A 15,763-nucleotide genomic window follows, 5' to 3' on the forward strand; every position below is an offset into this window, starting at 1 on the left:
GGCAAGTTTCTTGGCCTATTCCTAGACAAGAGACTCAACTTCAGCACCCACATTCAACACATAACTAAGAAAGTCTCTAAGACCGTTGGTATACTCTCCAAAATCAGATATTATGTTCCTAACTCTGCTCTCCTCTCACTATATTATGCACTAATCTACCCCTATCTTAATTATGGTATCTGTGCATGGGGGTCTACCACTGCAAACCACCTTAAGCCCATCATCACACAGCAAAAATCTGCTATCAGAATTATAACTAACTCTGCTTTCAGACAACACTCAGCTCCCTTGTTTAAATCCCTAAACTTGCTAAATATTAACTCCCTCCACACATTCTCTTGTGTCAACTACATTTACAAAACCCTGTTCTTAAATGCAAACCATGCTCTGAAACTCTCCCTGGACAGATGTAATAGGACCCATTATCACCACACCAGAAATAAATATCTCTTTGATATCCCCAGGGTCAAACTTAATCTGTGTAAACACTCTATGCAAATTAAGGGACCTAGTCTATGGAACTCACTCCCTAGTGAATTGAAAAACTGTAAAACTTTTGCCTTATTTAAAAGCAAAACCAAAAAGTACCTAATTTCATCTTCTTAGTTTCCTACACTGAGCTTTAAATTTGCTCTGTACCTAGTGTTACCCAATCTCCTAATTTTTATGTAATATCAAACAACCTTATCATTGTGTTCATTGCTGTCTTCTTTTATGTGCTAGCCATATGCTGTATTGTGTCTACCAATTTTTGTCAATTACCATTTTAAGCTGTCATTGCAATCAATCTTAGCTACCTATGTGCTTTAATATACTGTACCTACAATTTTCTCTCATCTTTTTTTTTTCATTCCATGTAACTGTTATCATTTTTTTTTGTCTATAAATTTTGCAAGTATTTACCTACTTAAAATTTTCTTAGATTAAGGACCTGCCCGAAACGCTGCGCGTGCTAGTGGCTTTACAAGACTGTAATTACCATATTATGTATCCTCACATTCCTTATGTACATTCTTGTATATGCATAAATAAATAAATAAATAAATGAATAAATAAAGTCACCAGGGCCCTGCCCTGGTGACTCTCTATTACTCCCTCATCTATCCTTATCTCAACTATGGTATTTGTGCTTGGGGCTCTACTACCCAAAATCATTTACGTCCTCTAATTACTCAACACAAAGCTGCTATTAGGACAATAACCAACTCTGGCCCAGACATCACTCGGTACCCCTACTCAAATCTCTGAATATGTTAGACATTAAGTCACTGCACATTCTCTCTTGTGTATTATACATATATAAAACGCTAAACTATAATGCCAATCCTGACCTTAAAAGCTTCATTGAAGGTTGTAACAGAACCCATGAGCACCACACCAGAAATAAATACAGTTTTGATATTCCTAGAGTACGACTTAATCAAACTAGAAATGCTCTACAAATCAAGGGGCCCAGAATGTGGAATGACCTTCCCAACCATGTTAAAGACTGTACCTCTCTCAACCAGTTTAAGATAAAAACGAAGCTATACCTAATAAATTCCCTGTAGCCTACCTTACCCCTCTATTGTCAACCAATGTCTGTTTTTATTAAAGAGCGCTGTTTGTCGACAGAATTGTATTTGTGCTGCTTTTTCAGCTATGTTTTAATTCCATGTTTTCATTTTACTCTTTATGCTCAATTAGTATTAAGCTTTAGTCATTTAAGTTTTTCATGCCCGAAACGCTTTGCGTAATAGTGGCTTTAGGCATTGTATGTACTAGCCCTAACTATAAATCCATCACTCTTTGTAAAATCTCTTGTATGTATGTACCTTACCTAAATAAACATTTGATTTGATTTTTTGTTTTGATTTGAATAAACATATTACCGAACATTCTGAGAGATAAACATATGAGCGGGTAGAGGTGTGTTTTGGTGGAGTGTTACATGGAGGGTCCCTGGCGGCCGTCAGCTGGCTAGTGTCAACAAGTCGCGTCGTGGGAGTTGCTGATTTGGCCAGCCAGTTGCTATTTCACGGTCTGCAGTGACGACGTATGGCCCGCCAGTGACGACGTATGGCCCACCAGTGACGACGTATGGCCCGCCAGTGACGACGTATGGCCCGCCAGTGACGACGTATGGCCCGCCAGTGACGACGTATGGCCCGCCAGTGACGACGTATAGCCCGCCAGTGACGACGTATGGCCCGCCAGTGACTACGTATGGCCCGCCAGTGACGACGTATGACCCGCCAGTGACGACGTATGGCCCGCCAGTGACGACGTATGACCCGCCAGTGACGACGTATGGCCCGCCAGTGACGACGTATGACCCGCCAGTGACGACGTATGGCCCGCCAGTGACGACGTATGGCCCGCCAGTGACAGCATTTGTGCTAAAAGTATAAAACTTTTCTAACCTTAATCTAACAAAAACTAACATTAAACATTTAACCAAAGTTAGTTATTTTTATTTTATTATATTTATTTATATACAAGGAGGTACATTGGGTTTATGAGAGAGAGTACAGAGATTTGACATTTTAGTAAAGCCACTAATAACATTTTGGGCAGATCCTTAATCAAACATATAATTTTAAGAAGGTAATTTCTAGCAAAACTATAAAAAAATTTACAGGTACAGTGTAAGAAAGTACAAAAATACATTGTAAGATAGTATTAAAAAATACATTGTAAGATAGTATTAAAAAATACATTGTAAGATAGTATTCAAAAGTACATTGTATAAGAAATTTGATAATTTGATAGCAGAATGGTAGTTGGTTGTTTCATTACTCAACCTCTTGGTAGTTTAAAAAAAAGTGATGTCAAGAGATTTTAACCTCTTGGCACGCCCATGGCTGTTCAAGTGGGACAATATATCTCTTTAGGCTCATGATTCATGTGTGGTAGCCATTAACTTGCTTGATACCTGCTTGATGGGGTTCTGGGAGTTGTTCTACTCCCCCCCCATGCTTGGCGACTTGTGAGGGCTTGGTCCAACAGGCTGTTGCTTGGGACGGCCCATATGGCCTCAGCTTAGTTGGATACTAGTTACATTGTACACAAGATGGCACGCCAGTAGATTTTAAAACCAATCTAACCTTACCAATCCTAACCTGAAGTACCCCAAATATATCCAAACCTAACTGAGCCTAACACAGCCTAAGGTTAGCTAATACATCCTAATTAAAACAGCTGTGTACTACGTGACCGTAATCTGCTTTACTTTGTTGACAAGTGCAGAAGCTAATTATTGTAACTTGATGCTTAACCTATACCTCGGGTTTCTCTCTCAATTCTATATTGTCTCATTATCTGTGAATCTCCCTTCATACCGCTGCCATTTCTGCATCACAAAATTATATCAAAGCTTTGACTTGCCCATAAATAATTCTTTAGATTAAATATATTATGATACATGTGTGTATTTCATAGGTTTAAATTACACTCCAGCATTTGAAACATTAAATTTATTAGAGTATTTGGAACACAAAATTTACGACAGTATTTGGAACACTAAATTTACGACAGTATTTGGAACACTAAATTTACGACAGTATTTGGAACACTAAATTTATGACAGTACAGTGGGGCCTCAATTTACAATGGTAATCCGTTCCCAGAGATGTATCGTAAGTTGAAGTACAGTATCGTAAGTCAAAGCGATTTTTCCCATAAGAAATAAAGAGAATTGAATTAATCCATTCCCCACCCTCCAAAATATTAACTTACAAATACATTTTATACTGAATAAATTTTTTCTCTAACTACAATACAGTACATATGTTTATCTTACCTCTATGGAGGACTCTTGATGGCATATGGAAAATGGTGATGAGGTGGGAGGAGGAGAGGTGTTATTGTTTGGAAGGGAAGTCCCCTTCCATTATAACATCAGGCAGTGATGACTTTTCTGGGATATACACTCTGGCATGTTTTGCCTGCATACAACAAAGACCTGCTTGTGGCTCTCTGCTTGCTTGTTTTACTAAGAATCTGTCTAAAGACACTTGTTTTTCCCTACATTTTAACACTTGTCTGTAGTAAGACATCACATTGTCATTTAAAGCTCAATGCAACGGCCTGCTACAGCTTTATCTGGGTGAGTTTTTTCAACAAAACTTTGCAGTTCTTCCCATACTTCACACATTTTCTTAATGAGGAAGGGACATCCTCTACTGCCTCTACTCATAACTATTTTCTTAGGTTGAACCTTACCGCTGACTTTCTTGGGGCCCATGGCATGATATATAATAATCAGTTTTATGTTCAAAAAGCAAAAAATCACCTAAAAAACGGAACTTCTTATAGGCATGATCGTCACTAAGTGGGCAGCTCTAGTAAACTGAGACAGGTCAGCCCGCGTGACCGGGACCCACACGCTCGGTCGACCCAAATGTGTACCAACAAATATTGTTAGTCGACGACACTATCGTAAGTCGAGTCGCATTTTTCGATCAAATTTACATCATAACTCTAAATTATCATAAGTCGAGGTGCCATTGTATTTGGAACACTAAATTTATTACAGTACTGTATTTGGAACACTAAATTTATGGCAATATTTGAAACACTTAAACGTATTCATATGTTATCTTTAAAATTGATGTAGCTTATGGAACTTAGAATTTAACCAACATGCATGCAATTGCTTTCAGGCAACAGTTACCAAAGAATAGTACCAAAATGAATGAAGTATCGATGAAGCTGGCTGAACGTTTGGTTCCAGCAACTTACATGCATCAAGCGGCAGAGGCAAAAGCAACTCGGGAAAAACGGATCAGGGTCCTGATTGAACAGGTGCGTTTGAAGGGGAAATGCATTCTAAGATTAAGACTCAATCCTTACAAAGCTCCAGTTGCTATCTGTGATTTCCTCTTGTGCATGAATCTCTATATATGGTTGATCCTTATGAGTTTTCAGTACTTTCTTGTTTTGGGTGCACTATTGGGTAGATCTTGTATATAGGTGCAAATTGAACTCAGATCCTACATAGGGGAGTGATGTTTGTCTTTCATATTTGAAGATGAACATGACTTCATTATATTAGGTCGAAGGTTGGTGGCTGTGTGTCAGATGATGGAGGATAAGACTAATCTGGGTCGGAAGGCTCGCCCGTACACGGGACATTTGTGGGGCTGTGCTAGTGTGGAGGTAAATGTTGTTCTAGCTTTGCGCATGGAGCATTTCCTCTGGGCCTCGGCAATCTGTTTATTTTCTGCTGCACGGGCCCCTTTGGTGACTTTACTTCTCCAAGTTGGACGGTCTTGAGCAAGCGACTCCCAGGTATTGGTGTTGATATCCAAGTCTCTGAGGGTCACCTTGAGGCAGTCCTTGAACAGTTTCTTCTGCCCCACAACAGAACACTTGCTCTGGTATAATTCTCCATACTGTAGCTGTTTAAGCAGTCGACTGTCAGGCATTCTGACAATGTGGCCTGCCCATCTGGCCCGAGTTTCCTGTAGGTGAGTGTAGACGCTGGCAATACCGGCCCCTTCCAGGACCTCCGTGTCTGGGATTTAGTCTTGCCATCTGATGTGGAAGAGTCTATAGAGACAGCTCAAGTGGAAGTTATTTAGCTGTTTGGTATGTCTGCTGTAGACAGTCCAGGTCACGCTGGCATGGAGAAGGCTGGTGAGTACCACTGCATGGTAGACCTTCAGTTTGGTGGTAAGGCTGTGACCTGTCCGCTCATAGACATTTTCTTGAAATCTTCCAAAGGCAGCGCTGGCCTTGGCGATCCTGTTGTTGGCTTCTGTGCCTATGTTCACCGCTGTTGAGAGTATGGTGCCAAGATGGGTAAAGTTGTCAGCAGCCTGCAGGTTCTGCCCCTTGACAGTAATGTGCAGTTCCTGGCAGAGTATTCTGGGTGTGGGATAGTATAACTTGTATAACAGAGGAAGAATTCAGACAGAGACTAGAGTTTAAAAGCTTATATCAACTAGAGTTGATATAAGGCAAGTTGTCAGCAAAGATGGCTTAATCAGAGTGGCTGTACATGCAGAGATGCATCAGGAATATGCTTAGGCTTCTTATATACAGTGTGAGCTGCTTTATGCAGTCAAAATTGGCTAAAGGACTGTCCTTTATAGGCACTAATCTGGTTAAAGGATGTCGACTCAATAGTTAAAATAATATATTTATTTTGTATGTACTGTATGTATTTTAATGCACATGTGTGTTGATTGAAAGATAAAAAATGTCTAATACTTGTTCATGTAAATCAAAGAAATATGTAAAAAGTGAAATTTGTTCATAGCTCTGTAGTGGTGAGGTGTTGTCTCCCTGTAGCTCTGTAGTGGTGAGGTGTTGTCTCCCTGTACCTCTGTAGTGGTGAGGTGCTGTCTCCCTGTACCTCTGTAGTGGTGAGGTGTTGTCTCCCTGTAGCTCTGTAGTGGTGAGGTGTTGCTTCCCTGTACCTCTGTAGTGGTGAGGTGTTGTCTCCCTGTACCTCTGTAGTGGTGAGGTATTGTCTCCCTGTAGCTCTGTAGTGGTGAGGTGTTGTCTCCCTGTACCTCTGTAGTGGTGAGGTGTTGTCTCCCTGTAGCTCTGTAGTGGTGAGGTGTTGTCTCCCTGTACCTCTGTAGTGGTGAGGTGTTGTCTCCCTGTACCTCTGTAGTGGTGAGGTGTTGCCTCCCTGTAGCTCTGTAGTGGTGAGGTGTTGTCTCCCTGTAGCTCTGTAGTGGTGAGGTGTTGTCTCCCTGTACCTCTGTAGTGGTGAGGTGTTGTCTCCCTGTACCTCTGTAGTGGTGAGGTGTTGCCTCCCTGTACCTCTGTAGTGGTGAGGTGTTGCCTCCCTGTAGCTCTGTAGTGGTGAGGTGTTGCCTCCCTGTACCTCTGTAGTGGTGAGGTGTTGCCTCCCTGTAGCTCTGTAGTGGTGAGGTGTTGTCTCTCTGTACCTCTGTAGTGGTGAGGTGTTGCCTCCCTGTAGCTCTGTAGTGGTGAGGTGTTGCCTCCCTGTACCTCTGTAGTGGTGAGGTGTTGCCTCCCTGTAGCTCTGTAGTGGTGAGGTGTTGTCTCTCTGTACCTCTGTAGTGGTGAGGTGTTGCCTCCCTGTAGCTCTGTAGTGGTGAGGTGTTGCCTCCCTGTAGCTCTGTAGTGGTGAGGTGTTGTCTCCCTGTAGCTCTGTAGTGGTGAGGTGTTGTCTCCCTGTACCTCTGTAGTGGTGAGGTGTTGTCTCCCTGTACCTCTGTAGTGGTGAGGTGTTGCCTCCCTGTAGCTCTGTAGTGGTGAGGTGTTGTCTCCCTGTAGTTCTGTAGTGGTGAGGTGTTGTCTCCCTGTACCTCTGTAGTGGTGAGGTGTTGTCTCCCTGTAGCTCTGTAATGGTGAGGTGTTGCCTCCCTGTACCTCTGTAGTGGTGAGGTGTTGCCTCCCTGTAGCTCTGTAGTGGTGAGGTGTTGCCTCCCTGTAGCTCTGTAGTGGTGAGGTGTTGCCTCCCTGTACCTCTGTAGTGGTGAGGTGTTGTCTTCCCGTTCTCAGAGAGAGAGCCTCCTTCACACTCCTTTACTTGTTATACGATGAACATTTTTATTCTATTTATAGTTGCAAAATTGGGTATTTTCTTGTATATCTTGTGATAATCAACCATTCCACGTATAATCAAGTATTTTCCGTGTAAGGAGCGAAGAGGTGAAGTAAGGCTGGCATCTAGGCAGCTTCAAGCACCCCTCCATTAACTAACACTAAAGAGTGAAAAATATGTAATTTTTTCCCAGTTAATTTTTTTTCCATAAATTCTCATGTGTATAAACAATTAATTTCTTCCATCTTCTCCATATTTATGTCGTGCCAGTTTATTTGGTCCAGAAAGGGATCATAAATATTTAGTCTATTCACTGTTTTTCTTGTAGATACGGTAAAAATCAGGTACTGCCCGAAACCCTATGCGTGCTAATGACTTTAGAAGAATGTAACAACTCGTGTATGTATAAAAAACAAAAAGTTAACATGCACCTCAAAAGTTATTGATATTCGCTACAAAATTCACTCAACATTCCCCGTGGTGAAGTGATAAGATACTCACCCGGCGTTTCGCGAGCGCTTTCTCCTGGGTTCGTATCCTGGCTGGGGAGGATTTACTAGACGCCAATCCTTAACACTGTCGTGCGCCAAATACAGTCGCTGGTCATGGGGAAACTAAAAAAAAAAATTGTGTGTGACGTACTTTAGCCGCGATGGAGCTGAGAAGTTTAGCAAATTATGGGCGCAGAGTGATGGAGTGCTTAAGGTCACTAGGCCCCACCACCCCATGCTGTGGCAGTTGCCGCGAATATAATGTTTCACAATTATTTTGATGTTTCTCATTTGTTTCTTCTCTGGTTTTTTGCTGTAATATTATTCAAAAGTGTGTAATTTGTGTAATTTATATAGTTCAATGCCTGGAATATCGCAATGCAGAAAATTATGGAGCTCATATATGTGACATGTATATTATATTCTATGATCAATCAAACAATGTTATTGCTGTTATTACACTACATGCACATATTGTATATACCTATCTACTTATGCTACATATGTGTTCACCATAACAAACCACTAAGTTGGTATAGTGAGCCCAAAACAAGAAGATTGGCCACGACACAGCAGTCTGCCGGCTGACTTCCTCACACCTTCAACACCCACTGACCAACATTCCGCCTCCTACCATACTGTTATTGTTTTTATTACACTACTGTATTTACACATGTTATATATAAGAATCTACATGTTTTATTCATCATAACTGTACAGCTAGGCTGGTATTACGAGATCAGGCAATAAGAGAGATTGCACCACGCACACAGCTGATGGCTGCCTCCCTCTCTGGTTCAAAGCCAGACACACAAACATTCCTCCCTCAACCATACTGTTTGTAGTGTTATTACACTATATACACACATTATATATAAGTATCTACATGTTTTGTTCACCATAACTGTACAATTAAGCTTGTATGATGTCCAAACAGCATAGTGGCCACTACATGACAAGTCACACAGCTGGTAGCAGCCTCACCCACTCCCTCGCCAAAATGGTTCCTCCCAACAAACTCCTTTTGCTGTTGTTACACTCTATACACACATTATATATAAGTATCTATATTTGTGTTCATCATAGCAAACCACTAAGCTGGTATCGTGATTCCAGACCATTATTTTCGGAACTTTCGACAGAGTTCCACATAAGAGGTTGTTCTGGAAACTGGAAAATATTGGAGGGGTGACAGGTACGCTTCTAACATGGATGAAAAATTTTCTGATTGATAGAAAAATGAGGGCTGTGATCAGAGGCAATGTATCGGGCTGGAGAAATGTCACAAGTGGAGTACCACAGGGTTCAGTTCTTGCACCAGTGATGTTTATTGTCTACATAAATGATCTACCAGTTGGTATGTTGGTTGTGGTTGGTACAGAATTATATGAACATGTTTGCTGATGATGCTAAGATAATAGGAAGGATAAGAAACTTAGATGATTGTCATGCCCTTCAAGAAGACCTGGACAAAATAAGTACATGGAGCGCCACTTGGCAAATGGAATTTAATGTTAATAAATGCCATGTTATGGAATGTGGAATAGGAGAACATAGACCCCACACAACCTATATATTATGTGAGAAATCTTTAAAGAATTCTGATAAAGAAAGAGATCTAGGGGTGGTTCTAGATAGAAAACTATCACCTGAGGACCACATAAAGAATATTGTGCAAGGAGCCTATGCCACGCTTTCTAACTTCAGAATTGCTTTTAAATACATGGATGGCGATATACTAAAGAAATTGTTCACGACTTTTGTTAGGCCAAAGCTAGAATAAGCAGCAGTTGTGTGGTGCCCATATCTTAAGAAGCACATCAACAAACTGGAAAAGGTACAAAGACATGCTACTAAGTGGCTCCCAGAACTGAAGGGCAAGAGCTACGAGGAGAGGTTAGAGGCATTAAATATGCCAAAACTAGAAGACAGAAGAAAAAGAGGTGATATGATCACTACATACAAAATAGTAACAGGAATTGATAAAATCGATAGGGAAGATTTCCTGAGACCTGGAACTTTAAGAACAAGAGGTCATAGATATAAACTAGCTAAACACAGATGCCGAAGAAATATAAGAAAATTCACTTTTGCAAACAGAGTGGTAGACGGTTGGAACAAGTTAGGGGAGGAGGTGGTGGTGGAGGCCAAGACCGTCAGTAGTTTCAAAGCGTTATATGACAAAGAGTGCTGGGAAGACGGGACACCACGAGCGTAGCTCTCATCCTGTAACTACACTTAGGTAATTACACACACCAGCCAGCAGACAACGCTCTCTCCCTCCCTCACCAACAATTCTCCTCCTCCCACATCCCTCATTCTCGCCACAATCCTGCTATTATCACAATCCTGGTCACTAAATCATATAAATTAATATTTTTTCACATATTTATTTTGTAATGAAACATGAGAAGTCGTTTGAAGAATTTTAGATGGATGAAATAATGGCAGTGTGTTGTGGCTAGTGCTGTGAACATATTGAACAGCCTTTATTCACTGATATCTGAACATTGTACAGTCTTTATCACAGTCAGGCTCTTTTGTAATACTATCATGGCTAAATAATACCAGATACAAATATGTATTTGGACATTTTTAGGCGATGCTGTGGTCAGGAGCTGAACAGCAATGCTGCGTGCGCTAGCCTTGGTTACTCACTCAGTACTGAGGCCGTCACACCCGGAAATGTTACACACTTTTTTTTTTTTTAAATAGCGTCTATTTACAAGACCCTTGAGGAAGCTGATGTGAACCCCGTGTAGCCGCGGGAGTTTCGAATGATACGCTATACCTATAAGATCCCTGAAGCGCATTGCACACCACCTGTCGAGAGCCTTAAGGCGCATTGCGCAGTGCAGCGGTTAACCTGATTGGATGTCGAGTTAGTCAGAGGGTTTTTGCTGTGTGTTTGAATGTGACATCACTGGTCATAGTGACGTAGCTTGGGACATGTGAACAGACCCCTTCCCAGTGTCGTTAACATGGTACTCAATATAGAACTTGAGGGACACTTTACTGTTGCATGTTGTTCTAGCCTGACTGTTGAAACATCCAATATGAGGTGCAGTGAATTAATATTTTACTGGGAATGGTAGAATATTCTTACTGATAAAGGGGCTTCCACAAGTTCCAATTTTTTCTTTTTTTTTTTTACTTTATTTTCTTATCTCTCACCCATTTCCTGGCTGTCATTGTTCTTCCTATCATGTACTCTGACATTTTATTCGTTAAGTTTGCCATCTAGCACACTAAATTTTCCACTCCTCCCTCTCACCATCATATCATCCATCCCTCTACATCCTCTCTACGTGAGCACGTGCTCGCTCGCTTCCCGGTCCTTGCTTGCGGATCTATCCTTTTCCCCAACCTTCTTGGTAAATCTTCTTCTCCTCTCATTCTTCCCCATCCTTCTTCCTCTCTCCACCCTGTCCTCCTCCCCTCTTTCCACCCCGTCCTCCTTCCCTCTCTCTCTCCACCCCCCTCCTCCTTCCCTCTTTCTCTCTCCACCCCATTCTCCTTCCCTCTCCCTCTCTCTCTCTCTGCCCCGTTCTCCTTCCTTTCCTCTGCCCCATCCTCCTTCCCTCCCTCCGCCCCGTCCTCCTTCCCTCCCTCCGCCCCGTCCTCCTTCTCTCCCTCCGCCCCGTCCTCCTTCCCTCCCTCCGCCCCGTCCTCCTTCCCTCCCTCCGCCCCGTCCTCCTTCCCTCCCTCCGCCCCGTCCTCCTTCCCTCCCTCCGCCCCGCCCTCCTTCCCTCTTTCCCCCGTCCTCCTACCCTCTACACACACCCTACCGCTACTATATACACTCTTTCCCTAGTCCTTTCTTGCAGATCTGTCAACAAAACTGCAATGACTGCTAATTTTTATTTTCTATTAACACAGCGGAAGTGCCCCGACGAGGGCTGGGATGATGCCACCATTGAGCTGCTGGTAAATGACTTGGCTCTAATGGACAGCAACAACTTCCACCATAACTGTGGTGTTGGCGAGAGAGAGGCCAGAATATTTTCAGGTGGGAACATGGTGACCAATAATATATTATTGAATATGAGAGAAAAGATGAGATCAATGATTCTAGCATGAAACTACTTTGTTTCTTACAATCTTTTTCACTTGAGGAGGTAGTTGAAAAATTATCTCTGTAAAAATCATCTTACAGTTTTATTATGGCCTGATGCTAAGAGATGTGTTTAATTGATTCTGTCAACATTTTCACAGTCAGAGTAGAAGTGAATACACTATTTGGGTGTAGCAGCCGAATATATAACTGAGAATGAGGTGTTGTCACATGGACCAGTGGGCCCACTGCTGCTTGCACATCTTCTGGGTTCCAATGATGTCTAAGAGGTAGTATGCTGAGTAAACAAGGATGAAAATGTCAAAATAGTGTTAAATTTTATAAAGTTTAGTACAAATCAAAATGCAAGAAATCACATGGAAAAAAAAATTGAATTGAAATTTGGGAGATTTGTGGGTGTATCTATTGGTCTGGAAGTTGATAAACTGTAACAGTGTGTTCTGATTTTCCTTTCGTGGTGTGGTTGGGCAGAGAGTATTCCCACAGTATAGCACCTGACACCACCTGGTTACTGTCCTTCTCTGAGGTGTGGTTGGGCGGAGATTATTTCCAAGGTACCGGGCAACCTCCTAATTACTTTTCTGGGGGGAGCCCCGTCGGCTCCCCGGAGCTATCCCAGGCTGATATGCTAATGTCAGACTTTGGCATCAGTCATGTGTATGGAGTTCTTAGGCCTACCGGGGACCACGGCCAGAACCGGGCCCCCTCAGAGAGGCAAGGGGAGCAATGGCCTATAGAAGCCCCCGTGTGGTTGGAAGCATTCTATATCTGCCATCGACCGGAACAGGCACCCAGAAAGGTAAGCGCCTCAAAACAAACCCCTATTTTGGTTAAAATTGCTACCAAAAGCCGAACTAGTGGATAGAACTCCCCCAACAGAAAACAAGCAAACTAGTGTGACGTCACACACCGCCGCGCCGTTGTCTGCGCAGCTCCCCCCTCCCCGGGAGGGGGAAGGGGGAGCCCCAGACCCTCCACGGCGGCTACCCACACCTCAGTTCTTGAGGCTGATGCTATAGGTGATGGTCGTGTGCTCTGGCTCCGGTGTCGCTACAGCACTGTGCTTTGCGTGTTGTGTTTGTTTTGTGGGTGCGAGAGCCAGGAGTTATCTTCAGTACTCGGGCTGCATGCGCCTAGGGCTGCCTTCCCTAGGTGCCCTGTAAGTACTGCCCTTGGGGCTTGGGGCCACCTTCCACAGGCTCCTCGGGGTCTGCCTCTGCTGGTCCGTTTTACCTTTCGGTTTTTCGGCCGCCTGTTGGGCTCTTGGGTGTTCTGTTCTCCCTTGTTACCGACAGGTAAGAGGCAGTTTGCACTGGTAGGGGTGCAGGGTGCTGCACAGCTTGTATTCCCGACATAGCGGCCGGCTCTGTTCCTTGGGGTTCGCTGTCCTCTTGCGGGGTTTTGTTTTTCTTTTTCTTTTTTCCTGGTGGGGGGTTCTGTCATTTTATTCAGTTTGTTTTTGCCCTTCCACTGTTCTCCTCGGTGGTGCCCCCTGCTAGGTCCCCGTGAGTGTACACGTCCCTGGGGTTCAGCTATAGAAGTTCGCTTGGTAGTTTTGGGCACCGGTTTGCAGCACCCTGCCTGGGACTACCTGAGCGCGAGTCCTCTTAAAGTAAACGCTCAGGACCCTGGGAATCCCCAAGGGGGCGCGTGGGTCCGTTGGATGTGACCCCGGAGTCCCCACTCGCTGTGTGCGAGTTTGAGGGTTGCTCGGCCCCCTTGTCTCAGGGTGACCCTCATTGTTTTTGCCTCTGCCACGCTACCTGTTGGGTCGGTGATACTTTCGACCCTGAGTCCTGTGAGTGTTGCTGCTTGCTTGTGACTCAATTTACCCAATCCTCTGATGATTCTCTTCGGGTACAGGCGGCGCGTGCGTTGCAGTCTAGGTTTCGTCTGTTGCAACGCGCTCGGTTGGTTGCTCACCCGGATGCCCCGGGGCTGCCCCACTTTGCTTTTCGAGACCCGGACTTGGGGGTGGGGGTCGCTTCGATCCTGGTTCAGTCCGCACCTCCTCGTCCTTCCCCTTCTGTTCATTCTGGTTCCCCCCCCCCCTGCTTCCGGCCCCGAAGTGTCTGAGGGTTTCGGGGTCGGAGCAGGGGTTACTTGATCTTGAGACTCGGGCAGCTTTGGGGGGTGCCCCTTCCGGGGGGGCGGCAGAGGCATTCGAGTCTTGTCTCCCGGCCGAAGCTTCTGGGTCTGACCAGTGGGCCCCCCTTCCTCCAGCTTTTCCGGCTGCTCCGTCCTTGTCTTGTGGGGTCGGGGCTTGGGGAGAGGACTCGGCCTCGGGTCCTGTGGTGAAGGACCTCGAGGCTGGGGAGGGGCTGACTTGGGGGCCTTGGGCCCCGCTGGACCCCGCCTGGGTTTTTCTTCCCTCTGAGCGGGGCTTATTGTTACAAGGAGTGGGGTTTTCTTTTCCCCCCTCTGCGTACGAGTTGGATTTGGTGTCGGCCCCTCCCCGGGTTCGGTTCCGTGTTCCCCCGGGTACGTCGGTTCTGTCCTTCCGGAGGTTTTCGGCTTATCGCATCCAACCTGGTGTGGTGCGAGTGGCCTTTGCAGCTTACCTCCTGCGTGACCCGGATTATGCCTCGGAAATGGATCCGTCCGCATTCAGGTTTGGGACTTCGTTCCCTTTCTGGCTCTGTTACGAGGTTCCGGAGTCGTCCTGGCTAGCAGACTTCCCCTTGTTTGTTCTGGATTCCTGGCATTCCTTCTGTCGTTCCCGCACGCTGGAGTGGCGGGAAGCTTCCATGGTGCTTCAGGTTTTCCTGGGGGGCGAGCTTGAGTACCTGAATGAGTGCTTGTTTGCCCCTGCCCTTCCCCGCGATGTGGGCGTTATTCAGCTCCATGTGCAGGTTCCCACCCTTTCGGCGGCGCTCGTTGCGGAGGACTTGTGCGCCCTCCTCATCTCATTAAAATGAGATGAGGAGGGTCATGAGGAGTAGGATTATTACATTGCTTTTATATGATAGAGCACTCGGATGATAATATGTTTTCTCTGCAGGGTTGGTGGCTCGACGTCACTATGGCCTGGGCCACGGTGTGGGTCGCTCCGGTGACATTGCCGAGGTTCAGCCCAAAGCAGCCGGCTCCAGTCTCTTAAATAAGCTCACCAATGCTCTAGTACTGGACGTCATTAGGACTATTGGTAAGGGCAATGTCTCCTCGGACCTATCCTCTTGTTTTAAGAATGTCCATATTCTTGCATTCTTTGGGATGAAACTGTTCATTGGGCTTCATTTCAGGTGAGGGATGGGGGGAGAAGGAACCTGATGGGGGTGCAGGTGAGGGAGGAGTGAGGCAGGAGGGAAGGGATGAGCCAAACGTGAGGATTCAGGAGAGGGAGGAGGGGTCGTGTTTAGCTAGGCAGATGCTATTTTGAATTCTTTCTGAACCCAGAAACTACTAAGCGCAATTATGATGGAATGATACTGAACCCTTTCTAGGTGTAAAGAAGACGGCGGGTTGCTTGGTGGTTCCGCTAGCCACCGGCATGAGTATGGTGCTCTGTCTCCTGACGCTGAGGCAAGAAAGGCCTGGGGCCAAGTACGTCATATGGCCACGCATCGACCAAAAGTCTTGCTTCAAGTCCATTATCACAGCAGGTAAAGAATCAGTCATGGAAATTGTTTTTTGTTTTTTTGGACGTAATAATACACTGACTTTATAGCTAAATGTATGCTAATGCTGTAT

The 15,763-nt window shown here is 44.7% G+C and overlaps 1 protein-coding gene across 5 annotated transcripts in view; it reads left to right on the plus strand.

The window, feature by feature from the left end:
* Positions 1–1,932: 1,932 nt before the first annotated feature.
* The window catches only part of SecS (Sec synthetase), a 66,109-nt gene continuing 52,278 nt past the window's right edge, over positions 1,933–15,763 (plus strand). The window contains exons 1-6 of one of the 5 annotated variants that reach the window (XM_045751705.2): positions 1,933–2,384; positions 4,297–4,419; positions 4,644–4,785; positions 11,878–12,007; positions 15,075–15,218; positions 15,517–15,675. In XM_045751705.2, coding sequence (XP_045607661.1) covers positions 4,672–4,785; positions 11,878–12,007; positions 15,075–15,218; positions 15,517–15,675 — 547 coding nt within the window. In that variant the 5' untranslated portion in view covers positions 1,933–2,384; positions 4,297–4,419; positions 4,644–4,671. The remainder of the gene's footprint in view (positions 2,385–4,296; positions 4,420–4,643; positions 4,786–11,877; positions 12,008–15,074; positions 15,219–15,516; positions 15,676–15,763) is intronic. The other 4 variants (XM_069339037.1, XM_045751710.2, XM_069339050.1 and 1 more) reach the window with 4 other exon arrangements.

This window comes from Procambarus clarkii, chromosome 5 (assembly GCF_040958095.1).
Source record: "Procambarus clarkii isolate CNS0578487 chromosome 5, FALCON_Pclarkii_2.0, whole genome shotgun sequence".
Taxonomy (NCBI): Eukaryota; Metazoa; Arthropoda; class Malacostraca; order Decapoda; family Cambaridae; genus Procambarus; species Procambarus clarkii.